Genomic DNA, 26245 nt, shown 5'->3' on the forward strand with positions numbered 1-26245 from the left:
CTCTTCTTCAGATTCTGGAGAAAACATTGTACTTTTTACTTCTCTACATTTTTCCATCAGCTGTACTTAATAGTGACTTTCATGACTTTTCAGGCACTCTGAAATCCAGATGCGTTAAGCTCGATACAACTGCAGTTTAACATAAAACCTAGTCTTGAATTGAAACCGAGTTGTGAATCCATCGTTTTTAGTTGTAGCTTGTATCCATTTGAAATGAGTTCTTCTCTCTAAAATCACAGCACAAACGAGAAGCTTTGAAAACGTGAAAGTCATTAAAGCAAACAGTGTGGGAAGTGTCAGCAGCTTTGAGGCCACAGCTGCTCCAGTATTTCAACGTTGGGCCCTGGGCCCGTCTGTCAAAACCGTGCTGCTGCTCGGTTCGTGCAGGGTCAAACTGACTGCGGGCTTCAGTTTGAAAATCTTTCAGTAATGTTTGTGTGGTTGACAAGATAAGGAGCTAAAAAGCAATCTCTCACTGAACCTGAAGAAAATCTGCAAAATGCCGGAGATGGAGAAAGAGGCAATGGGATATTTAAATTCTGGCAACAACATTTTCAGGCAATATTTGAGCAAACAGGCTTGTCTTTCATGAGAAACTACAACAACTAAAGCATATCAGAATAAATGCATTAGTAGTAAATTTATTGAAAAAGATACAACCAATTAGATGGATGGTTCACTGTCCAGAAATATGTAACAGAAAGTTATGAATTGCATTTTTATAACCTTTTTTTCCATTTATACCTTTCAAGACTTTGCACAACAGTCACTGCTTTACTAACAACATTTAAAAAGACGGGTTGGCTTCTGTCGGCAAAATCATTAAACAAAAGTAGCCCAACTACAGTAACTACGCTTAGAAAAGTGGAGTTAAAATCAAAACATAAAAAACGTAAAATGTTCTCTTATCTTACAAACTATTTTCACTTGGGTAATAAAAATGAAAACAAAAGTAAAAACCTTTGTCAGCACCATATTCTTGTCACTTTTTAAACTCCATTTAAGTTTAGTCCATTCTCCCACAACTGTGGCAACATGCTTAATAAAAAGGTCAACCAATTTATTCATGATATGCCTCATTTTGGAGGAATGGTACAGCATCTTTCTCTCAGACAATTGATACTCACTTGAGTAGCAAATAAAAAAAAAAAACAGTCCACTTTCTGCTCCCTGCCTTGCCTCATCTTTCTCATCAACTCATGTCAACTACAGTGGCAAATGTCAGACATGTCCGTGTTCAAACACTGCAACAAAGATGAAGTGACAAAGAAGTGGCAACATAGTTCAATATTTATCAGCTAGTCTTGCTGGAATGGTTCATGATTAATGACCGCAAAAGGTCAAACAAGTTAAACCCAGATGTATGCGGAGGTTGTCTTTTCAAAAGAAAATGATTCCCTCGTCCCCGACCCCAAAGTTCCTTGATAATGACTCAATAAGAAAAGCCATTTAACAATTTCAATGAATCTTAAAAAAAGACAAAATGCACAGTTCTCCTTCCCAGTAAAGTTCTGTATGACATGTTTTTACTGTCCCTGTGATATTTGCTGTGCGTGATGTCGCTGCCCCCTGCTGTTCACGTTACACAAGGTGGAAAAGAGGAGCAGTAAGTTCGTCCAGAATTTGATTGTGCATGTGGTTCTCTGTGACAACGTTTTACGGGTTCTCACGAATGTATTTAATCAGAAGTGAAGATTTGTTTGTTGATAAAAGTTCAGACGGGTGCATTGCACAAGTGTCCTTGTGCGTCTGTCAGTCGTGCGTACTAGCGAAGCTTAGTGTGGAGGGGGTTTAGGAAGGACTGGAGGGGCTGTTGGAAGAGCTGGTGTCCGGTGAAGCACTGGGCTGCTGCTGATCCTCCGGCGTGCTGTCCGCCTGCAGCGACGCCATGGCCGCTGATGAGTACTTGCACTTGGAGGAGCCGCATTCGCAGCTGAACAGCTTGCTTTTGACTTCCCAGAAGTGGTCGCCATAGTTAAATCTGAGAGGGGGAGGGGACGAGAAAGCAAATTATTATAAAAGTTAATCAAAGCCGGCCTTTTATCTTCCAGAGTGGAAAAGGAAATAAAAACTTCTTGCAACTTGTGTCCAAAAGACATGTCTTATAGCGGTAATAAATTAATTTATTAACAAATTCAAGTGTTACCCAAGCTCCTCTCCAGCCTTGATGTTTTCACAGGCGAAGAAGGCAATGTGTGGGAAACGAAGGTCCTGGTGCGTCGTGAACACTCGACAGGCAAACAAGTTGGGCTCGCACATGTGATTGAGGAAGCGGCTGATGTTTCCATAGAAACGAGCATCGATGCAGTATAGGTCTTGTGGCTGGTGAGGGAAGAGAAGTGAAAGAGTCAAACAAGAAAATAAGCTGAAAGAATTCTGCATGGGAAGAAAAAGTGTGTATAAAGAAAACATAATGTTTAAGTAGTAACTAGGAAATCGTCAAGAGTGATGGTTTTAATTATTTTTCTTCCATTTTAGAAGAAGATATTGCTGGTACTTTACCTTATCATCCAGGCTGAACAGGTAAGTGTCATTCTGCCTCATCTCTGCTTCTGCTTCGGAGATTATCTCACCTACATACCTGTTCAAAAGCAGGTGAGCCGTCAGTAGCTGCAGACGCCATCGCTGAAGCATTTTAATGCTCATGTTGTTTACAGCTTGTCAACATTACATGAAAGTTTTATTCGGGAGGACTGCAGCTCTGAGATACTGAGCTTCAAAGATTTAATATTCCTTCTGCTAAACCTTTGATTTATTTTAGAATCTTATAAAATGTTTAACCCAAAAGGTTGTTCTTTATCAAATAAATAACACCACACATTAGTGTTTTTTAATAATCATTTTACAATCCCAAACTAACATCTGTATTACCTTTTACTAAAAGATCCTTTACTCTCACATTCAGTTTATCAAGCCACCAATTTCACACAAATTTGTGATATTGGGCTATTTAAATATACTGAATAGAATTTGTATTATTGAAACTATTTATTACTAGGAGGCTTAAAAGATTTACGTCTTCAGAAATTATGGATTTGGGGTGAAAGACAGACTGGTGCCACTGGTGGTCGAACACCACTTTAATGCCACTTGAAGCAAAATTGTAATTTTGTGTTAAATAAAAAAAGTTGACAAGAATTATATTTGAAGTGACTGTACTTTGTTGCAGACATGTACAAGTTTATATAAGAAAAGGTCCAGCATACTGTCTGGAGCTCGCAGTGACAACATTTTATCCAACCAGCGTTTACATCAGTAACTGAACCGAGGTATGTTTTATTGGTGTTAGTACACATTTTCAATACGGCACACAGAACCCTAAATGTTGTGATTTAAAACAAAAACAAGCTATCGAAAATAGTTACAATACATTATCAGGATAGTGACTGGCACGACAGCAAAACACCTGGGTGCCACCGACAGCACCTCTGAACGTGAAAAAGCAGAACGCATCTCTCACGTATGCTGCGCTCGCAGTCTGAGCTGCTACCATCTGGCAGGAGATGCCGACGCTGCATGTGTGAGAGGAGCAGGGTTTTCAAATCGGGGAGGAAAAGTGACAATATGCCTGTTCTGTGTTGTGCCCAATTACCAAATAAAAAAAAAATAAAATAACATCAGCTGACAGATCAGCAAGGATGCAAGCTGTGGCTGCATTATATTGTGGCTGAAAATGTAAATGAATGAAAGGTGATGTGTGAATATAAACAGGATTGGATTTGTAAATGGGACTTACTCGCATACAAAGGTCCCCTTTGGTATGTCTTGTACTGCACGGACACCCCAGCCCTTCTTACTGGTCCTGAAGAGCTGAAGCCTGGTCCTGAAAGATGCACAACATGTTTTACTATTAATCCCGTTGATGTTTACCTTTATACACCTCACAGATAACCTTTAATCTGCTCCGCTGAAAACAGTTTCATTTCGATTTTTCTCAGTTTTATACGCATTGAGATTAACGTTGCGTACCTTATTCCATTTTGCACTACGCGGTTCTTGCAGGTCTTCCAACAGGAGCACGCATGGTTACACTCAAAGATGAGGGGAGGCTCCTCACGGCAGAATTCAGGGAGAAGACAACCTCTCTAAACACAACCCAAAATACATATATATGAATATACACATGTATAGTCTGTGTGGTCGTCAAGACTGCATGATTTATAATACTACTGATGGTCTGCTGTTGTTTTTCATGGCTTTCTGATACACCTTATGAAAGGAAGATGTGTGTGTGTGTGTGTGTGTGCGTGTGTATGCGTGTGTGTGTGTGTGTGTGTGTGTGTGTGTGTGTGTGTGTGTGTGTGTGTGTGTGTGTGTGTGTGTGTGTGTCGAGATCTGTTCTTACCTTGTCGTACCAGCAGCGCAGACTGAGTTGTCCACACATGCAGATACTTGTCGAACAGTCTTCTTTACAAACACAGTACTGTGGATTAAGAAGATCACATTGGTCAGTTCACACTGCTAATCACAGAGAAAGGGACAAACCCTGTCTCCTTTAAAATATGAAATGGTTTGCAATAACTCGCCTGTAAGTGTGTTATGTTCCTGTCGATGTTCATGGGGGACGTGACACAGTTTTCGGGGATGTATTTGTAGTCGTCTGGGTAAGGTTCGCTGTCGACGGAGTTGACACATGGAAGGGGAACGCTCTCCTGCCCCAAGGCGATGTCACTGTAGACAGAGCAGACAGTGGTCAGGGGCTGGCAACGGTTTCAAGCAACTCTGATGAGGTGGTGGCAAAAAAGAAAGGCTAGGGTCAAAACTGCTGTGTTTTGACCCTAGCCTTCTTGGATAGTATTCTATCTTTCCATATGTATCCAACACCACATGCCCGCCCCAAAGCAGCCCCCTTTTTTTTTTTTTTTTTTAAACGCCACTATTTCCACAGTATCATTTAAACCTCTGAAGGACTTTTTCATCCACTCGAGCGAGCCTGGTGTTCTTGGCGTTCCTGTCCCTCCTGTTGGCCTGCAGGGCCGCCCAGACCTTCGAGTTGTGGCTGCAGCAGTCTGGAGGAGTTTCTCCCTCGCGGTTCATCAGGAACACATCTGCTCCTCGAGTCAGGAAAAGCCTGAGGAGACCACACATTCTTCTGATCACCAACAACAAGCCACTTCTGAACAACTTTGTGAAACTGCTCTTTTCAATCTGTCCTCTTGTTTTAACTACGGTTCGGGTAGAAACTCACGTGACACATTCTAAGCGATTCTCCCGAGCAGCGATGTGTAGAGGAGAGTCTCCGTGGATGTTGACGGCCTGCAGGTCACAGCGGGCGTTCAGGAGCAGCTCGGCGATCTCAACACTGCCTGAGAACGCTGCCCAGTGAAGGCAGATGTTCTCTTCCTAGAAAACAAAATGCAAACCGGCAAATAAACAATACTTAATTCTTCTGTGAAGCGTGTGAAACACAAGAGTTGACAGACTCCTTCGCCAACCTTGTCCCTGATGCTGATGTCGGCTCCTTTGCACAGAAGCAGCTTCACCTGGTCCACATGCTTGTACTCCGTCGCCCAGATCATGGCTGTCCAACCGCCGTCATCCTGAGGGGAAAACAATACTTTCAAGCTCAGCAAACCAATCAGCTGAGTAAAGCTGAAACGGGAAGCAGCACTGTTAGACACTTGGTTCATCCGAGGAGAGACCATGTCGTTACATCACAGCTGCCCTCATGGCACAGCAAGGTCTGACATTTCAAACAAAGATGCATCAGACACAGTGCAGTCCTTTGTTTCAGCTCTGTCTTTATCTAATTTACTGGCACCACTGTGCATTTGAAGGAACCGTACTCATTGTACAACTTTACAAAACATTGAGTGCTTCTGAAAAAGTGACTCTCCAAACTAATTACGTTCTTTTAGTCAGTTCCGTCCAACTGGAGATCCTTCCTCGGAGCCAAGTGTTTTTATAATGTGTGATGAACTCAACTTTGAGAAGATTTTAACCTTTTACGTGCAGAGCATTTATGATAACAAATCTCAGATCTTTAACCCAGGTTGGACTCATTATTAAAGCAATTTCAGTGAAATAAATTGTTTTAAGATTAAAGTCGATTTGAAACGGCATTTCAAGAGTATCTACCTTCCGTACGTATTTCCAAGTGAAACAGGATAACCTCATGGCCGTCTCTAGTTCTGCAGAGCTCAAGTTACTGATGGATGGATGGATGTCATGATATTATCTATCATATGTCGTATACATGAATTATACTCATGCAAGTATCTTCTGGCATTTTTGCCAATCACTTTGATTGTAAAATGATTCCGTATTTTAGCTCATCGTGTATGAAGAATTAATTAAGCCCTTTGAATGAAAGCTGTACTGTCATAAGCCTGACGGGCAAATATCAACAACTGCTAAACTCTGCTGAGGTATTATCAATAACCAGTAGTACGACAACCTAATCAGACATGTGCATCTATGAATGTATGGTCAGACAGCAAGACATGTGATCAGCTGGACGAGAACATGACTGGACAGCAGCATGGAATGTGCTGAATGATGGTGACCGCCGCACGATGACATCACTGTGTAAAAACTCACAATAACTACTGAAAAAAGTCCTATAACACATCTGAATTCACAGAGAGGATCAAAATGACTGAATGTAAAATGTGAAACTGTACCAACCTGACAGTTGATGTTGATTAATCCTGTGGAAAGAAGGTACTCAACGATGTTGTAATGGCCAGACTTCGCTGCTAGATGGAGACACGTGAATCCTTCAACATCCTGAGAGCAGCAAAGGATCAATCATTAATTATCAATTTGGACAAAAAAACAATACAAACGAAGCACAAGTTGACAAAAAAAGTAAAAGTCAAATTACATTCTGATTTTACTCAATCTGGCTGATGAAAAGCTGATACCCAGAATAAAACTAGATGCAGGTTTACCTTGTGCGTGGCGCTGGCTCCGGCTCTTAGCAGGTACTGGACCGTCTCCATGTAGTTGTTTTCACAGGCCTCCATCAGTGGCGTCCGCTGATCCTCGTCACACATGTCCAAGTTTGCTCCGGCCTGAAGTGGCACACATCAGACAACCGTTGTAAAATTCTGCCATTATAGAACTCCTTAAATCCCTAAGCATCTTAAGTATCTTAAGTGAGTCAGACATTCTCAACATGAAATTAGGGATTTAAACCAAACTCATCCATTAGCTCAGGAGTAAGTAGAGGGCAGGACTGAAAGTTAATCAGTAAAGGACTCTTACCTGTACGAGCATGTGGCAGATGTCTTTGTATCCTCCCTCGGCTGCAGCGTGGAGCGGAGTGCGTTTGTTCTGAGACTCCATCTTAAAGTTAGGGTCGATACCGTCCACTGGGGGGTCAAGGGAGAAGGAAACCATTGGATTAAAAAGCATTTGGATGAAAACAAATGTGAGGTGCATACAAAGTTTTCATGCAGATCTGGATTGAAGAGACACTTCTGTTCAGCACAGCCGGGGTTAACATACCCAACATGAGCAAGACCTTCTTGAGTTCTCCCTGTTTGGCTGAGAGGTAAAGTTGTTTGGGGTGAAAACGCAGCTTTTTTGGCCTGATCAAAACAAGCACAAACAAAAAAAACAAAAACAATGTGAGTGGTTATGTTTGTGTCAAAAGCTCCAGGCTTTTAGGTAATTCAGATTCAAGAATCAAGATGGCTGATGGTTGAACGTACTTCTCTGTGTCGAGAGCCACCAGGATGCTCTCTAGAGTCTCTCTCGGTGGTCCTTGAGGGACTGTAGGTGGCACCATTGTTCCCAACCCAGTGAGCAGTGATGGGGTCCTGGAGGACCCAGGAACAGCAGAGGTGTCGAGTCCGTGTGCAGAACGAATAGACAGCGAGCTGTCGGCCCTGCCGCTGACATCAGCCCCCATAGCCAGACGAGAAGAGCTGGAAAACAAAAGGGAAAGAGTATTTCAGCTGTGCCGTGCATGAATGCATTTCATTGGATCAACATCAGGTGGTACTTTACCTGCCAGTGGTGGTGTCCGCTCGGCCCTCAGGGACCCCAGGTGTGGCAGGTCCGTGTGCAAGCACGGGCGGCACGGTGGAGGTGGTGTCGGCCTTGGCGATGGTGACCTCCTTGGCCTTGCTGGCCTCCTCTCCACAGTGGGGACAGAAGCTTTGACCTTTCAGCACCGAGGCACAAGCACGGTGGAAACGGTGAGAGATGCTGAGGTCTGGTTGGCACTCCATGAACGTCCCCTACACAATGAAAAGCAAAAAGCCTCCAATGACTACCATGTTCACACGTGAAAGTAGAATACTGTGAGAAGTTAAGTCAGGAAAGCAGACAACGTCTTCATATATGCTGCAATAGTCAGGTTTTACTAAAACGCAACTTTATGGCTGTAATTACTGGTTGTATTATCAATTAATTTGTTCATTATTTTTTATTTATTATTAAATGAAAAAAAAGGACTGCACATTATTGATGTAGGGTGAAGCCATACAAATACCAACAAACATTAATTTGCTATGCAAATATATAGTGTCATAATGTCAACATGAGCAGAGAATGATGTCACTCTCCCTCTGTTTGTATTGTGATCCGAGTTTCTCTGTGCTTTGTTGACAAAGCTGGGCAGACCCCATCTTGCATGTTAGTGCATGTGAGTCCCAGTGTGTTTGCCCCAGCGTGCTCTGTGCTCATACGGTGGTTAACGCTAATGACCTCATCCCGATCGCCGTCCTCATCAAGGAAGCGTTGCGCCAACTCTCTGATTCAGATTAACACTGTTAGCTCTGTTGCCATGGTATGTGCTGTTAGTACTGTTAGCACCATTAGCAGCATTAGCTGCTAGTTGGTGGCTTAGACACCACCATGTTGAGAGCCATTAGGAGGCAATCCCATATTTCAGATATGTTCCAAACTTGAAACTTACCAATTTCAAATGTTATATTAATGCTTATCTACAATTCTGTGGCTGCGCGTCTTTGATTTATTAGTTAGACGTGATTCAATAGTTTAGTTTGTCTGCACACATCTCCATGGCTGGAAAAAAAAAAATCACGTAAGTGTAAGAAGATGAAGAGGAGCTCCTCTGCCTGGAATTAATAAGGTTATTATTGAAACAGATCTGAGGCACTTCGTCCAGAAATTCCACGTTTCAGCTCCAATGCCCAATCAAACCTCTGTGGTTGTCACCGTTTTTCACGAGGACGCGCGACACGTCTCTGCAGCTGCACATGAACATGTTCACAAAATTCCATGAAGAGCCGCTGCACCACTTTTGTGGAGCTCAGCATAAGTTATTTATTTTGTAACAAATAGTGAAAAGGGCGGTGATGTTTGCACACTGTGCTAGCGTCTGGACTTTTTCAGAGAAAAATCGTAAAAATTCTTAGTCGTAATTTGATGTTTACAGTAAAACATTCCACAGACCACCACATGTATTCATACATAACATTCTCACTTAGTGATCCTGCAGCCGAAGGCCGGACATCAATGAAGTGAGTGTGTACTCACAGCCCTGCAGAAGAAGCCACAGCCGGGGCAGCACTGGTGCTTCACCATGCTGTTGCGGTGGTCCTCGCACAGAACCAGCAGCTGAACAGAGTTGGAGGGACGCATCATTTCATGTTTCAGTATGGCGCCCTGGCAGCGGGTCAGCTGTCCGTCAACGCTCTCCGTGGCCATGCACTTCCGGTCTGCCAGGGTGAGAATCTCTCGGCTCTTGGGCGTCTCCATGCGGCAGCTACAGAGCGGAAGCTCCTGAGCCTCCTCGATCGCCGACCCTGAAACGTCTGCAAAGGAACAAAGTTGGACTTGAACTCAATATCAGATTAAAATAATCTCAGATAAATCGGCGGAAAAGAATCACTGTCCTTAATCTTTGGCTGGATGAAGTAGCAATGGACCTCTCCAGGAGATTCAATTGATACTACTGCCAGTGTGATACCTGATATATTGTACAGTTACTAAAACGATAATTTTTTCAGCCTTACTTTAAATACAAACAAAATATGTAGAAAACTGTAACTGTGTAACGCACGCCTGGAAACTTTCTTCTACCCACAACAATTATCACATCATAAATCAAATCAAAACAGAATTATGGTTAGTGTTGGAACGGTCAACCCACATGGAAAGGATTATCATTAGCAAGTTTCCTAATTTCTTCTAGTCTCACCTTTGTTCTGTGAGGGAACTGCCGGCTCTTGGGGCTCGTTGAGGTTGACAGACTCGGGTGGGGAGATCTGTGTGCTCTCCTCATCACCTGTCTGGGCCTGAGCTGCAGCCTGAGGCTCATCCACCACCTCCAGTTCTGGGCAGAGAGGAAGAAAAAATGAGAGAACCATCAAGCAAAGGGAAAGGGAACTGAAAAAACAGTAAGGTGAGCAAGTGTATGACAGAGGTGTACGTGTGACAGAGCGGCCATCACCTTTGGCCTTTATCCTAATCTTCCGTTTCCTGGACGGCCTGAGCCACGGGCCGTCTTTCTTCATATTCTTTTTCAACTTCTTCTTCAGGCTGGACTCAGTGCTCTGAGGCAGACGGACACAGAGATGATTTTGAACACTTCAAACTGTTCCGTCTCCACTCAAAAGAGATGATGCCAGCTGAGATGTAATACGCTGTAGACGTTCGGCTGAGTAATTATGATGGGTCTTACCAGGTCGGACTCTGTGCTCTCCTCCTCTCCCTCCTCTTCTCCAGACTCCTCGGACTCCTGCTCATCTCCCGTCTGCATCGGAAACGGCAAACAGAGTTCATCACCGGCGTTTAACATGACATTCAGGCTTCATTCTAATACATTAGAGTCACACGGTGATACTTGGATGGAAAAAACTGTTTCCTATTCTCGGCCTCGGGAACCTTTCAGCTAATAATTAACTCACCTGGGGAGTTGGCTTTCACAGACAGCCCGTAAAACAACTGTTTTCACCTTCAATGTTTCACTTTAGTCCGTCTTGTCAACGCTGATATCTTTTAACATCCTATTAAATCTGTAAGTGATTTATCGCTTTCCCAAAAGGGCGACCCAACACAGTCGCTCCCCGCCTATTATCAAAAAATATAAAAGCTCCTTCTACTTTAATTAGAACATTTTACACAACAGGACCAACATCAACAGGCCTTTACGTTCTGCATAAAATGTAATGGTTTATTTTGTGTTCCGAACCTGAGAGATGGGTGGAGATGTTGCTTCCTGGACAGCACCGACAGGTTCTTCTGGTGATTGCTGTCGCTCCTCTTCCTCAGACTCCATCTCCTCGGACTCTTCCTCTTCAGAAGCATTTTCAACTTTCTCGCCGTTTATGTTTGCAGCCTCTGTATTCTGTGAGACAAGAGAGGATCAGAGGATCATCATGGCAATCTCAAACTATGCTGTAAAATAGATTTGTTGTGGTTAGGCGATTGGACCAATATATTGGCGATTAGCTGAGTTCAACAGATATTGCTTTTTTTGGAGCAACTTTATTTAGCTAATTTAATGAGCTGCCTCTGAAGAACGAGTGTGAGTAGCAGCTCAGCGGCGACTGGCAAAGCGCTAAAACAAAATGCACAGTGGGGAGAAACAACATGCAGAGATGGCATATTTTCAAATCTAATTTGGTAAATTAGGGGTTTATTTTGACCAAAACAGAGTTGGAACAGTGGGAAGAGTTTTACTTTGTTTCTGTAAAGTAAAGTGTGTTTTACATTAGTAAACAAGGCAATTAAGTGAGTCTTAGTTTGGTGAAAGAGAGAAACTTGAATTCAGATTTTACATTTTGAGTTTTTCTTATTAGAATAAAATGCTACGAGAGCTTGGGGAATGTAGCAAACGTACCACATCTATATGAAACATATGTTTATTTCTCTCGAAGTCTTGAATTATTGAAGTATTGAAGTATTGGCAGGGTGACATTCAAGGTTCACAAAATGTGCGAGAGTAGAAAGTGTTTGTGCTAATAAACGTTTGCCAGAGAGCACTTTTAAACTTGGCATATGAAGTGATTTTGATTTGCTTTTGTATGAGAATTAGATGACATTCAAGTGGCTAAATGAAGACATCAACTAAAAGCTCATTAGTAGGATTAGTCCGTTGTGGCCCCAGCTCAACAAGGGTTAATGTGCTTTGCCAGCGGGTGAAAACCAACCCCAGATTCTCACTTGTTTGTTGTCTGTTTGGCATTCGGCCTCGCTGTATTCAAGTTTTTGATGATATGTCCATTTCTGCAGCAACCTCTTGGATATGTGCTAACGATACCACCTGATCGCTACGGTTTTATAGGTTGATGAAAAAGCTAACTTTGCATCCAAGCAGGATCGAAATGTCAATGAATCGTGGCATAGTTTTTTAGGAAAATGCTCATTCTGCCTTTAAATTGTGTTTGTTTTGATAAATATGAGGAGCACAGACCTGCTGGCTCTTGGCAGACTGTTGTAGTTCCTTAAACATTTCCAGCATAGTTCTCTGCTTAAGCACTTTGGTTTTCTTCTTGGGAACCAGACTGTACATTCCCATCCTCCTCTTCTTCTTCCGGGATGACAACCCTCCTGAGTAATGACCTACAGCACGAGAGAACAACACACCTGTTTACAGCAAGACTATCAACAGAGACGAGGCTCTGGTCTGACCCACTGATTACACTCAAACTAAACAACAAAGTCAAGTTCTTCAACAGTAGGTCAGTTTCTGTCATGTGTGACAGGAGTCTGTCTGACCTAGTTGGAGCTTGGCTGGAGCTGGAGGAGCCACAGAAGCCTGAGGATCCGGAGGAGCCTCCGGAGCTGGAGGAGATGGAGTTGTCATGGGAGCCGCAGGAGGTGCTGGTGAGGCTGACGAAGCGGTTTGTGCTGAAGCGAGCGTATCCGGTGGACTCTGAGGTAGATGGTTCTGAGTGGAGGACTGCTGCAAAGATTTCACGGCATCGGGTGCATTAGTCTCCATTTTGGCACTCTTTGCTTCTCTTAATTCCCTGTTCAGAAGCTGGAAGTAACAAGATTCACAATTAGTTATGATCACTGTGTTACAGAGTGATTTGCTTTAAGTCTTTCTGTTACTGGGAGTTTCATTGTCTGTTGGTTTGCACCAGTTGACACCACAAAATGCCCCGATTTGTTTCTTTTAACAGAAGGGAACCGATTCCTTTGATTTTCACCCACATGTGTCATGTGTCAAGCTGTGAAAAGACAATGACCACTGTGTGTTACAGTAAACAAGGTCCTCCTGCAACAACACCAGCTCAGAAAACCCACAGCAGTAAATGCAGTAATTCAAGTATTGTTTCAGCTGAATTGTATTGTGATTCAACAATGCATCGTGTTCACTGCATTAAGTAATAATTTCATAATTTTGTAAGTGATTTTGCACACACTTGTCTCATCAATTAACAATGTATAAAAGAATGTGGACAAATTGTGTGCTTTTGATCTGGGGTTGTTTACCATGGTTTGAATCTTAATGCTGCAGGATACAATAATGTTCTAGACCACAGTGTTTGTCCAACGTTCTTGTTTCAACATGACAGTGACCCTGTGCAGGAAGACAAGTCCATAAAGAGATGGTTTTCCCAGTTTGGAAGAATGTAGAAAGAACTGGACTGTCCTGCACAGAGCCGTGACCCCGTCCAGCACTTTCAAAGTGAACTGGAACCAAATTAGTGCTGGATCCCACTAATGCTCTTGTGACTGAATGGAAGCAAATTCCTGCAACAGGGTTACAGAAACAGATCAATGGCCTTGGTTTGTAAGGACATGTTCAACTATAATAGGAGTCTCATGTCTTTTAGTGTGTATAAAAATATTCATATCAGTCTTATGAAGATGATTTCACCTACATCCCCCTAACAGATAGCAATGAGAAAACCACCAATGAGCGGCTGAAAATACACCTGAAGGTTTACCTTTTGTGCCGGGCTGACAGCAGGTCTGGACATTGTCTTGCGTGCTCTGTGTATCGTGACGGGTGCTGGAGCCGGGGCAGGAGACGAGGCTTTGCCATTTTTAGTGTCTGGTGTCTCCTGTCCCGACGTAGTCCCTGTACTGTAGTCAGTCCTTAGTGCACCTGAACTCTGTGAGCACCCAGACGCCGAGGCCGGGGGAGATTTTGCTGTGTGTCCCCCTGTCGGTGAGCCCGAAGGCAACCAGTTAGTCCTGTGAGGGGAAACTCCCAAACCCTGCATCGATGCAGAGCCGCCATCCTGCTGCTGCTTCGTGAGAATGAATCCATTGCTTCCGGTAACCGAACCATGCGGTGGCTCCATGTCTGACGTGCCATTTTCATTCACCAGCAGTAAAGTCTTATTGTTGGCCGTCACAGAGCTGTGTGTCAGGCTCTTGTGCCTCGTGTCGTCAGGCTCGGTGCCGTTTAGCATCGTCTCTGCTGGAGTGGAAGAGGAGAGTCTGGCTGCTAGCTCTTTGTCTCCATCAATGGAAGGGAAAGAAAATAATGCAAATTACAAGGTGCAAAGTTTATTTTTCAGAAATGAAGTGATGCATGGTTTAATTTGACTAATACCTGGTTTCTCCTCTCCGTTGCTCGCTGCATTGAGTTCCTCTTTCTTTGTGAATGCACCCTTATCCACACTGCCTTTGGCTAGACCAGCGGGCTGATGAAAAAAAAAACACATAGATGTCAAGGAAAACCAAATTTAGAATGCCAACTAACAACTATGATATTGTTTTGTTGTCAATCAATAACTTTTTAATTAATCGGTTAGTCAGAAAATAGTTAAATATTTCCATGCAAGTTCCCAAAGCTCGGGGTATCCTCTTTAAACGAATTGTTTAATCTGAGCAACAGTCCAAAACCCAAAGACATTTAATTCATATCAGCACAGAAACAATTACTTGATTTAATTAGTCGTTTGACTGAAAAGTTAAACATTCTCATAATTAATTAATTGTCCTGGTATCCATTTATCAAGCACAAATGCCAAATACTCTGTGTGGATTTTCCTTTTTTGTACATTTTATATCAATGTAAACTGAAAATGTTGTTGCTCTACCAAAACAAGACATTTTAAGACATAAATAATCAATGCATTAGTTGGACAAATAGTTGACAGATTAACTGATGATGAAAAGAATTGTTGGAGGAGTAAACGATAAAGAAATCTGAGAAAAGCACCAAAATATCTGGTATTTCTGCCAAAACCGCTGTCCATTAATTATCTATTGACTGACAAACCAAATAATTCACGAATTCCTGATCTTAAAAAAAAATGCATATCTGAATAAAACTATATCTCATCTACATATGGAATGCCGGGTAAAAACCTCTTTTCAGTAATGTGCCTTTGTCAGAGTCAAAGACTATAGAGTAAGCCAAGAGAATGAGGGCGACCCCCATGCACTGTCATCGTCTGTCTTGTCTCTTTCTTTGCTCCAGCCAACCAGGAGAGCAGTAGATGCAGTAGATGCACGGCTGAGGCTTCAAAAGAAATCACAGCCACCCACAGATTCATCTTTATATCTCACAGAAAGAAACAGTTGAAGAGGTAACACCAGGAAATGTAAAACGCTCTCTTCCTCCTGAGCCGAACGTCAACCTCGTGCTCACTCTGGGAAAATGGGACAGGATACACAAGAGGCCCAGGAGTAAAACCTCATGAATCCACACTTGTGCATTCTCTTTGGGTCCACCTTTGCTTGTCAAAGCCACGCTGTCTGTCTTCACACGTAGACCTGCTTAGACCAAATGTCAAAGGGAAGTGGTCCTGGGTCAGTTTGTCTCTGAAGAGCAGCATTCTTTAAGCACAGAACAGGAAGGTTTATAGTCTCCACGACGTTATGCGACGCTCATACCGAGCAGAATAATGGTAGCTATACAGACACATGCTGCTAGGGCCTGGGGTTATATCTAGTGAGTGATAAATGAAGGTACCGAGTCTGATTGTCTTAAGAAAATAGAGAAAACATTTTCTCTCCAAAATAGTCCAATCCCAAGACCTGCTAGAGACACAGAGCGCTTCATTTTAACAAACTGATTCAGACGGTTAAATTCTCTACATCCAGGGCTCGAACAGTCAAATCCTTCGATTTAAGAAGACAGCACATTCCCTGAAACCTGCATACAACCGAGACCTCAACGACATGAGTCACCAGGAGAGATTTCCCAAATCATTCTCCAAACACGTGCTCCTGAGTCCCTGAACCGAACACGAACATGCACCTTGTCAAACAGCAACCAGGTCAGCCAAAGAGCCAGGCTGTGAGCACAATGTCTGAAGGTGTTTCCCAAAGAACATCTACTCTGGGACAATCCTCTGTGGTGTATGAGCTCAAGGCATCGCATGAGCACATGTGAGGGCGAAGAGAAGAAGAATCCTTCAGTTCCCTTTTTCCACGGATTGAGGACAGCCAGTTACAAAAAAAGCACCAGCCTCATCCTCCTCCTAGTGGTGGATAGTGGAACATACACGCTGGAGACAGAAAGGAAAGGGGGGGAAGGGAGGCAGAGAAGCCTGCCTGCAGATCTCCGCCATTTCGCAACCAGATTGTTTACTGACACAACGCGGCCATTGCAGTGGTTTTCCACTAGATGGGGAACGTAGGGGTCTGAGGCACATGGATGGGGAAATGCGAGCTGCTAAAAGAAGCTCCAAATGTGAAGCCAAGGCTGAGTGTTGATCAGGAACCTTTAGTAGTACATTGAAAAAATGGAAAGATGTTAAAAATAATAATCCAATGTTCCAGACTTAATATTCCAGATAGTACCTTTTAAAAAAATATAAATATATTATATGTAATGTATCTACTGCCATTTTCTCATGCATCAATCATTCGCTGACCCTCAACATAATGTGGACCTTGTATGTGACAAGGTCTGGACATTCGCACTGCGTGACCTTAAGATCGACAGCAGGAGGCCTGAAAACAAGTGAGAGCTGCCTAAACACGAAGCACAAACATATTAAACCATCAGCTGATAGACTAGCAGTCTATCAGCTGATGGTTTAATGACACATGCGAGGTGCCAACACCCAAAATTATATCACGGTACACAATTTCACACAGCCTCAGAGAGGATGAGTTCTAAAGCATGGCCCCCGCAATGTCAAAGGATATCTAGCAGAGCTATTTGTGAACCCTCTTCTTTTGACTGTGTGCAGTTTGACTAAAGGGGGATTTTCCCCCTTCTCAGATAATTTCAGAGGCCTCATCAGGTATATTTATCCAGTATTTCACAAGAAAAAAAAGCAAAGACTGGGAAAAGTCACATAACATTCTTTGCCACATAACACTGAATTTGTGCAGCAGAAATGTTCTTCTTGAGAACACTCTTCAATAGTCCCAACCTCAAAATAGACCACTGTTCTAAAGAAATTTGCTAAAAAAAATTAAAAAAAGATTCATGGTTTGGCATTCTTTCAACACAAACATCATTAAGATGGGGCTTCCTGCCTATCCAATGAACTGACATGCTGAATGTGCAATCGCATTGATCCCAGTCTGCATCTGACATGTCATCCTTCCTCTCCGCCCTCATTTCCTGTCACATCTCAACAGTCCACTATCTACATAGAAGGCAAAAACATTGGAAAATGCTCATTTAAAAATCATTAAATACAATAGCTTAAAATTTCAAATTAACTCCCATCCAGTGACCAATAGTGCAAACTGACTGATCAAGACATGCAAGGCCGGGCCTTCAGCCAGAAAGCAGCTCAGGAGATCAAAGCCGGTAAACATTGAAGCTCACACCGCAGGCAAACGTGCATTTTGGGTTGATAAGCAGTGATGGCAGCTTGATGTTCCAGTATATTCCTGATAACATAGCCTAAGCTGCACAAACCTCCAGTCCTGTGAGACCTCATTACATACCAACCATGAGGGACAGAGCAAAGAGGCAGGATAGTAGAAGTGGTATGACAAAGGGAGATTTAAAAATCTACTGTAGGGATAGTTTCCAGAACTTCAGCCGTTCTCATATATCAAGTAACATCATATTTCCCATGCCGTGATGCTCTAAATACAGCTGTTGTGCTAATCCAGTAGAGAAGCTCCCTCCAACAACAGGATCCAGCAAGCCACGCTTAAATCTCTCTTTGATACAGCAGCACTGCCACCAAAAACAACAAATAGAAACCGCTGCTCCTCAAGATTAAGCCCTTGATTTCAGGAATCAAATGCAATCAGCTGCTGATAAAGCAGCAGCAACTGTCTCGAGAAGCGCATCTTACAAACTGAGAAATCATCTCAACGGGAAGACAACAGGAGATCAAACCAAAAGAATGTAACTTGTATAAAGAAAAGAAAATGGCTGACAGGAACTGAGAAGCGAGACTCTGCTTCTCCTCAGAGCAAAGCCAACCAAGGGTGAAGACAATAAAGCCAACATGTCTTTACCCTAGTCTGCCTCCAGGAAGCATCATACCTGCTTTCTTCTCATGGCCTCCATTGAGGAGAAGAAGGCGTCAGAGAGAGAGAGCGAGACAGTGCATGAGGGAGGGTGTGGGTGAGAGAAAGAGAGAAGCGAGAGAAGCGAGAGAGAGAGAGAGAGAGAGAGAGAGAGAGAGAGAGGGAGAGAGAGAGAGAGAAGGGGGAGGACAGAGCGAACGCGAGCACGAGAATGTGTCGAACAGATTGTTCCTCTTTCCTTTTCTTTCCCCGCATGCACATTCACCTCGCCGGTCATGTGACCTGGTGGCTCCCTCTGTCGGTCCTCCTCTACAGAGGGTCTTCACAGAGCATGCTCAGTCAGCTCAAACTGTAACGCCACACCATTTCTTTAAAGTTGAAGACCTGGAGGCCACTAAAGAGATCCACTGGAACAGGCTCACCTTACAAATACTGCAGATCCATAATATACCCCAACGATGTTTTTATACACATGCTACTATTTATGGCAACTTTACCCTAAAATGTTCTTTTTCTTTGTGTAAAATGGAAATATGTTTGGGGGGGATACTGTATGCATAGCAACCAACAGAAGAAGGAGAAAAAAATGATAGAAGGTAAAAGAGTAAAAGCCACAGGAGCAAACCGGATGTCAGTGAGGAGCCTGGTTAGCCAAGCATTTTTAATCGTGGACATCAGGCCACATCCGAACCTCTCAACAGGAGTGTCTTTTAGCTTCACTGAGCCCCGGGCCAGTGAAGGCAGCAAAACCCAGATGCTGCCAGACCCTGCAACGTCACAAATTAAATAACGGACCATGCTGCTATTGAGGGGAAAGGCTTGAAAAAAGCAACAGCAACCACAAAAAATGACCAGAAAAGAACAACTTAATAAGTAAAAACAGAGCCCTTATTTGGTTTATCTGCTCTGGTCCCCAGTACAAACAAAATTAGTATAAATGTACAGTACCAACTAAGCATTATTTCACATCACTAAGTATTTCTACTGTTGTCCTTGTTGCCAAAGAATAATCAGTTGATTATTGTTCAATACTTTAGTCTATAACATTTCATTAAATAGCAGTCAAAACGGTCAAAAGTTCCTAGATTGACTTCATCTACCCAAAATCCAATAACATAAAGAGGCGAAGAAGAAAAACCCATCAAACCCTCACATTCATTATTTACTTTTCTTTTCAAACTAATTGATAATCAGAATAGTAGATTGTCAGTTTGCAAAGTGACATGCCTTTTCTCCTCAGGGGACGTATTCAGAAACGCAGAGATGTAAGTGGCTTCTCCCGTTTCACAACTAAACAATGAAAAACAATCTCGTCTTCACATACAGGCTCAACTTTCAGGTCTCAACGCACAAAAAAAGAGCATCCTTACAACAATGGCAGAATTGCAATAAAGTAAAGATAGATATCAGTATCAGATACTGTATATGAAATAGAGGTGAAAAACGAGGCCACCGATAAGCAAAGAACACCTGTATACCATTATGTGAAACTCATTTTAACTAGAGCAAAACACATTTGTGTCTATTTGAGCCTCCATCAGCACTCAAACATTATGCACTGTAATGAAGTTGAATTGCATCATGATTGCACAGATTAAAAAGTACACAATAAAGAAACGGTCTGTGTGTTGGTCCACTAATTTGGTCCACACTGATATAATTCAACAACTTTTGGATACATTTCCATTACATATCGCTAAAGATATTCATTGTCCCCAGAGGATACAGCCTACCGATTTTGGTCATCTCCTGACTTGTCCCAAGATGAGGTCAACATTTTCTATTTGAAGTGAAATTACTATTGGAGTATTGGATGGATTCCATGAAACTTGTAGGACAATGTCCCCAGATGATGATGATCCCCCTGATTTTTCTTCTAGCACACCCAGGTGGTCACAGTTTTCACTTACTTTGAAATACAGTAGCTTGGCCTCTATGATATGGACTGACACAATATTTCAACATCCCTGACACCCAGATAATTTACCCAATGACTGGATTTCCTCTGCCGCCACCATGGGTTTGAGATACAAAGTTTAAGTGAAATGTCTCAACATCTAGGAACATCACCAGAGCCAATTCTTCTGTACCAAGTAGAGATTCAAATTTTCCACAAAAATTAGACATACCATCCCGGGAATCCCAGGATATTGACCCGTTTATAAGATAACTTTTGCCGTAGTCAAAGCACATTGGTCATGCAACAAGGAAAAACATGCATAAAGCTATGGGTTCCCAACCTGATCACTTCAGTGTATTATTTGGTAATGCAAATTACGTTTTAGGCATTTATGTTAGTCAACATTAGATTAAGCTGCGGTGTCCTATGTTTTGCCAAGGCTTGGTTGGATCCTGGTTAGAGGTGTAATGATTCATTCAATTCATCGATTAATCGATTGTCAGTCCTATAGATTCAACTAAATCGATCTGCTAAAATAAATAAATAGAATGAATCGTTTTGGCTTCACCAGTAATTGATATAAATGCATTTAATCGGATGAATCGTGATTCTTACTTATGATTAATGTTTTAATACATTTAAGACACTCTCTCCCCTGCCAGCATGTAGTCTACTGAAAATGTTTAAAATAACTGAGCAATGTTTAATTACATTTTTGTATTCAGCATAAAATATTATGCAGGTTTACTTTTTTATAGAATAAATGTTATTTTTTCACCTTTCAGAAGAATACAGATAGTCTCACTCGCATTATTGCATGTTTATTCATGGACATAGATTTTTGGTTACAAGTTACTGAATCGAATCGTGGTTTACAGAATCGAATCGAATCGTTACCAACTAGTGTATCGTTAATCGAAGTGAAGCCAAAGATTCACACCCCTAATCCTGGTGTGCTGGTGGTTCCCTATTTCACGTTATTATATGTCCTGGGAAACTGGAAATGGATGTGTTTGCCCAGGCATCTGGTTTCCCAGGATTAAACGCTAGTATGAATGACAATATAAAAGTGGCATATAGCTTCAGCCTGTTGCGTTAGTCAACTTAAAAAACCTTTACAGCTTCGTCAACCACATTCACACTTATACACATTTTTCATCACTATTTTTCATGGGCGTAGCTAGATAGTTATACAGGAAAATGACTTACAGTAAACCTACAAAGCTGTGATTGGTTGAATGTTTTCCCTCTGAACGGACAGCGTGTCTCCATGTGGACAGCTATTCAGAGGAAACCTTGATACAGATACAGCAGCTTCTGTAGACCAAAAACTATCAGATTTCCATTCAAGCTTAAAGTCCCTAAATCATTTTTGTTGTTCTTAAGGGGTGCTCACAACGAATGCGATTTTTCACATGACCAAATTACATGTAAAGTCAATGCACAGCCTGTGGCATATTCGTGCAACGAGACTTCTTTGGGCGAATGGCGCGTTGGATGTGAATGAAAAGTTTTCATTTAAATATTTCAACTCGAGTGACATAATTTGCGTGCGTCGCTGTGACGCAAAGCCAATCAGCGATTGAAATTCTCCTCATGTCGTCACTGGCAGGGAATCAGTAATGAAGGAAAAACATCGTAGCGGTCTATGGTCTCCCAGAGCTCTGCGATAGTATCTTACGTTTCATACAGCTATGGTATTAGCATAGCCTTGCTCTGAGCAAGTCAAACGCCATTGCCAAATCAAGCATTTTAAAAGTTAATTTCCATATTGCCTTAAACCATGAGATTTGGTGTGAATGCCCCTTTAGGTTTGCATTTTTACACTGACCACTTACGTCTCTTAGGGGCCATTACATGACAACGTTTTCAACTTAATATTCAATATTTTTAGGTTTCTTTTACATGACAACAGGAGTTTTGGGGGGCTGCAAACAAAAACGTTTGAAACCAAGTTCCAGAGTGAAATCTTTTTAATGCGCAAACCCCAGCGTCGCTGTGTATGCTAGCAAAAAAGGTGAACGGTGAAGTTGCTGCTCCACTTGGCTGATAAAGTCATGTGCAAGTACGAAGACAACACAATTCCCTTCCATGGAAACACATCGAACATGCTAACACATATTCGACAGCATTATCCAGATGTGCCGATCACCGGGAAGACAAATGTTTGGACACTATATGAATCTTTAAATAAAGCCACAATATAACTTACTGAAACACTTCTAACACACAAGATTATTTTTTATCATTCTATGTTATTGGCATTTTTTAATAGCAAAAGAGATACTATTCAGTTTTACCTGATGCCTTCTGGCAAAGTGTTTAGTCAGTGTTCTTAATGTGTAGAATAGGTGTTTATTAATGAAAATAGTTTACCAAAGTTGCCAGCGTGCAACAGGTAAAGTAAATGAAAATAAATATATCCTTATGCATTTGGGGGTTTTGTACCAAACCACAAAACCATAACTCTTAAACCTGGCAATGAACCGATCTGTGAATGTCTACTTTCACACTCCTAATCATACAAAATCACTTGATTGTACAGTTGTGTTAACAGTCTTCCCTCACAAATGATATTTGGTTGAGTGCACAACAAGAGCCAAGTTAAATTTAAGATTCATAAAAATATTTTTTTTGCTATTATGAAGTTACTCATAGGGAAAGAAGCAAGATGCCTCATTCATTAGCTACTTCCACCATGCACAGTAATGTTAACCAGCGCAAAAAACAAAATGTCAGCAACTCCTTCTCGGTTAGGATTATATTATACGTATTCATTCTCTGTATGTAGACTAATTGTTGATTTTTTGGGGGGTCACCTGCGAAAAATGCTTGATTTGTTACAGTGAGGTGGCTGACAGGAGTACGCTATATTCTTTAATCGTCTTTCATGATTTTAGGATCCTGGAAACTCTTTACGAATAGATGCTATTTTGTTATGGAGGGTTTCTACAGACTGAGAATTGAAAGAGCAGAAAGAGAAAGATCCCTCAGAGCAACAGTTGAATAAGAAATAGAAGAAATAATTTGTCATCATTGAGAAAAGAAACGGGAAGAGTAGCATCAACGTGTGCAGTTAGAAATAGCAACAATTTCCTATTTTAGTGGCAAGTGAACAATAATGCAAATAACAATATTGGAATATTAACAGGTGTGTTGCTTAAGCAAAGCTATTCTTAAAACGTCACAATTACACAATTTCATAATACAAGCAGCCCCTCATTTTTTAAATCTGAGCGTGGATTCAGAATCATAGAAAATAAGAATTGTGATTCTTATGAGAATTTCTCCCTTTAGCAACTTCATGCCGATTTTTTTGCAATTATCACAAATAACTTGTGGCAGTAGTTTGGTTGCACAAGTCAAGTGTCAGCATTATCATACAGGTACAATTCTCAGGAGATGTCCGAGAGGGGACAACATCAGCAGGATATCGGTCACAAGGTCAATCATGGCCATTTCGTCTTCATGTACTCAACTACAGGAGCCCAAAGAACTGCTTGACATTCCACCAACCCTTTTCTCCTGCTGTGTTTCTGTCTGAACGCACACATGAACTGAATGCTGAAGGACACACTCACTCACTCAGTCACACACTCGCTCTCTATCACTCACACACACCACACACAGAGACACACACACACACACACACACACACACACACACAGGAAATCAGAAACACCTGTCTGATGTAGTGAAAAGCTATAGGAGGAGCCCAGCAGTTAATACTACCTTAACTCAAGCTGCTTACCGTTTGAAGTGAAATTATGATTTACTGCTATGGTAAATGGTTGCATCTGCATGGTGGTGTGTTGTTAAACACTGAGGATGGTACTGTCAATTTACTGTGAAATAATTGCAGTTAATGTGTTTCAAATGTGCCTCTGGAGGGATGAGGTATTTTGAAGGCCAAGCCAGAAGTAAGTTTTAAACTGATTTGCATTATATGATAATCTGTTGGCATTTGCCCCTGACAAAACAATCATTTAATTCAGCGTTTGAAAAACTGGAATGTGAAATAATTATTCATAAATAACTAATCTATAACTTGACCAATTAAAGGACTACTTCATGGGTGGAAAGATGAATCTGTATTGAAAGTGGGTCATTTATGTAGTCGAAATGTAAGTGTTTTGCCGCATATGGATGGAAGACAACAGCACCGTCTCAAAGTCATCAACAAGAAAACATGGCTGAAGCTTTAACAACAAGTCACGTCTGCACATATTTCTAGTAAACACTCGGCCGGCCCAGGCTACTCGCCGGGAGTCCAACGAATTTTAGAGAGAGCATTTTTATTATAAAAAGGGCCGGTCCAGTTCGGCTTCTGCCGAAGTGAGGTCCCATCTGTAATAGGTTTGTAGCCTCAGTGGGTTCCACCGGGTTGTAGTCTTACCCCCTCTAACCAAAGCAGCCTCCGATGAAGCAAAATGACAATATTTGCGTCATTAGAGGCTCTTTTTCAGAATAGAGATACGGATATCTCCCAGCTCTGGGGGAAATGAGGGAATGCAGCACGACCATTCAAAAACACTACCGGGTTTATAACAATAGAAAGCTTAATGCAAATGGGTGAAGTATTCCTTTAATTCAGCAGGACTCGTCATCCCCCCACTTCTTTGTCAACATCTTCCATTGGGACAATTTTGTTGATAAAAAGTAGTTCCAGTGAAAACTGATGATGATGAGGTCTGTTGATTTCAGGGACATGGTTTAAAAAAAAGGGACCCATATCTGAAAATAGCAGATATATCCAAAACTACCTTCATGGCTAGATACCACTAGAATTATTTTGGATGAGAACGTAATTTTATGGAAGACCAGGTTGATGGAGGAATGTGTTTAAGGCCATTGTATTTATTGTCAAATACATCAACTTATCAGACCCAAGATATGAGTGCAAACGGAAGTCGCTGCATAGCTCAGCGTCCCACACCTTTCTTTCTTCACCAAGCACTGAGGAGCAGATGTCTGGACGCTGCTCGAGCGACCTCTGCCGAACAACACTGGATCCTGTCTCTCAAAAAAAAAAAAAAAAACCAGAAGAAACAAAGACTGAAGGACTCATACATCTGCACACTTCTGTGCCATTCCAGCAAACAGATCAGTCCAAGCAGCCCATCTTTACCGATGAAACCGCAATAAAACAACAAAAACTTGTTAAAGCCAACCCTGGACTGGTTTACGCCGACTGAAAGCCACGACCACACCAGCAAATGGCTAACAAAGACAAGGCTGCACCAGTGGAACCATTCCTAGTAAAAGTTTAATGTGAAAACAGAATCATGCAAAGACAGCCGAAGCCGGTTTCAGGGCTGGCGCCATATGTTTACAGTGGGAGGCTGTAGGCAGCACTGCCAGTGGTGCCTTCATTTGACTGCATCAATTATCATTTAGCTAACACACCGCACAACTAGAGGGAAGATAACACCATCAGCCGGGCACAATGCGTGTTGTTCCGAATCACACAGAGACGAGCCTCTTTCGTTTAACGATGTTAACCTCGAGAATCAGTTTTTGTGTGTGATGGTTTGAGAAAGTGTGCACTGTGTGCTAACTAGCGCGGTTGCTAGCAGCTAGCTAAACAGCAGTGTGTACAAATTAGCCATCAGTGAGCCGGTTACAGACAATACAGCTAAAACCGTGAATAGCGTCGGCTAAAATCGCATGCATATTTATCTGCGATTTATTTTTGAACCGCTAAAACTGGACAGAAGCAGGACAGTGACGTGAGTCAGGAACATGTATAACTAAACGCCAGGGCAATGATAACAGCGCGCCCGGACGGGACCATTCAGGTTCCGGGGCGCAGCATCTTCCTGCACATTCAGTTGCCCTCCGGTCCAGCACAAAAGCAAGAGACTGCGGGCTGGCAGCGGGCAATTTACGACAAAACGACACCCCGACACCGACTATTCACCCGTTTACAAGCGGGTTTCTGGCTGCCGGGGCGTAACACGTTTCCAAAGGCTCATAAAACTGTAAAAGTAAAACAGCTTAGCGTAGATAACGCTCACACACTCACCTCGGGTCCAACCGAAGCCATGGTGCCTGAACGTAAACTCC

General features: G+C 42.2%; 1 protein-coding gene across 8 annotated transcripts; it reads right to left on the minus strand.

Annotated features, from left to right (window-relative positions):
• Positions 1-621: 621 nt before the first annotated feature.
• Positions 622-26245, minus strand: ehmt1b (euchromatic histone-lysine N-methyltransferase 1b). 8 transcript variants are annotated; one of them, XM_084035046.1, is made up of 26 exons: positions 26205-26245; positions 14435-14525; positions 13821-14338; positions 12640-12904; positions 12335-12483; positions 11111-11266; positions 10601-10672; positions 10370-10472; positions 10118-10252; positions 9454-9731; positions 7957-8189; positions 7659-7874; positions 7453-7535; positions 7210-7316; positions 6894-7016; positions 6628-6729; positions 5436-5540; positions 5189-5343; positions 4901-5071; positions 4527-4671; positions 4346-4423; positions 3970-4085; positions 3737-3823; positions 2503-2581; positions 2147-2322; positions 622-1981 (listed from the first exon to the last, which is right to left on the minus strand). In XM_084035046.1, the coding sequence occupies exons 1-26, from the start codon at positions 26223-26225 to the stop codon at positions 1792-1794; spliced, it is 3954 nt and encodes a 1317-aa protein (XP_083891172.1). In that variant the 5' UTR covers positions 26226-26245; the 3' UTR covers positions 622-1791. The 8 variants fall into 8 exon arrangements, with proteins under 8 accessions (XP_083891172.1, XP_083891173.1, XP_083891171.1 ...); XM_084035047.1 differs by having other exon boundaries at positions 13821-14332; positions 26205-26243; XM_084035045.1 differs by having other exon boundaries at positions 13821-14344; positions 26205-26243.

This window comes from Eutrigla gurnardus (genome assembly GCF_963514095.1).
Source record: "Eutrigla gurnardus genome assembly, chromosome: 19".
NCBI lineage: Eukaryota > Metazoa > Chordata > Actinopteri > Perciformes > Triglidae > Eutrigla > Eutrigla gurnardus.

What these genes read in the sequence shown, in the direction of transcription:
- ehmt1b (XM_084035041.1), bottom strand. Translation starts at nt 18,319, where the DNA reads ATGGAGGCCATGAGAAGAAAGCAG. An exon ending in AGTCTGCCAAGAGCCAGCAG is followed by an intron (nt 11,267 to 12,334) that starts GTCTGTGCTCCT and finishes CTTGTCTCACAG; the next exon opens with AATACAGAGGCTGCAAACAT. An exon ending in AAGGGGACCTTTGTATGCGA is followed by an intron (nt 2,582 to 3,736) that starts GTAAGTCCCATT and finishes GCTTTTGAACAG; the next exon opens with GTATGTAGGTGAGATAATCT.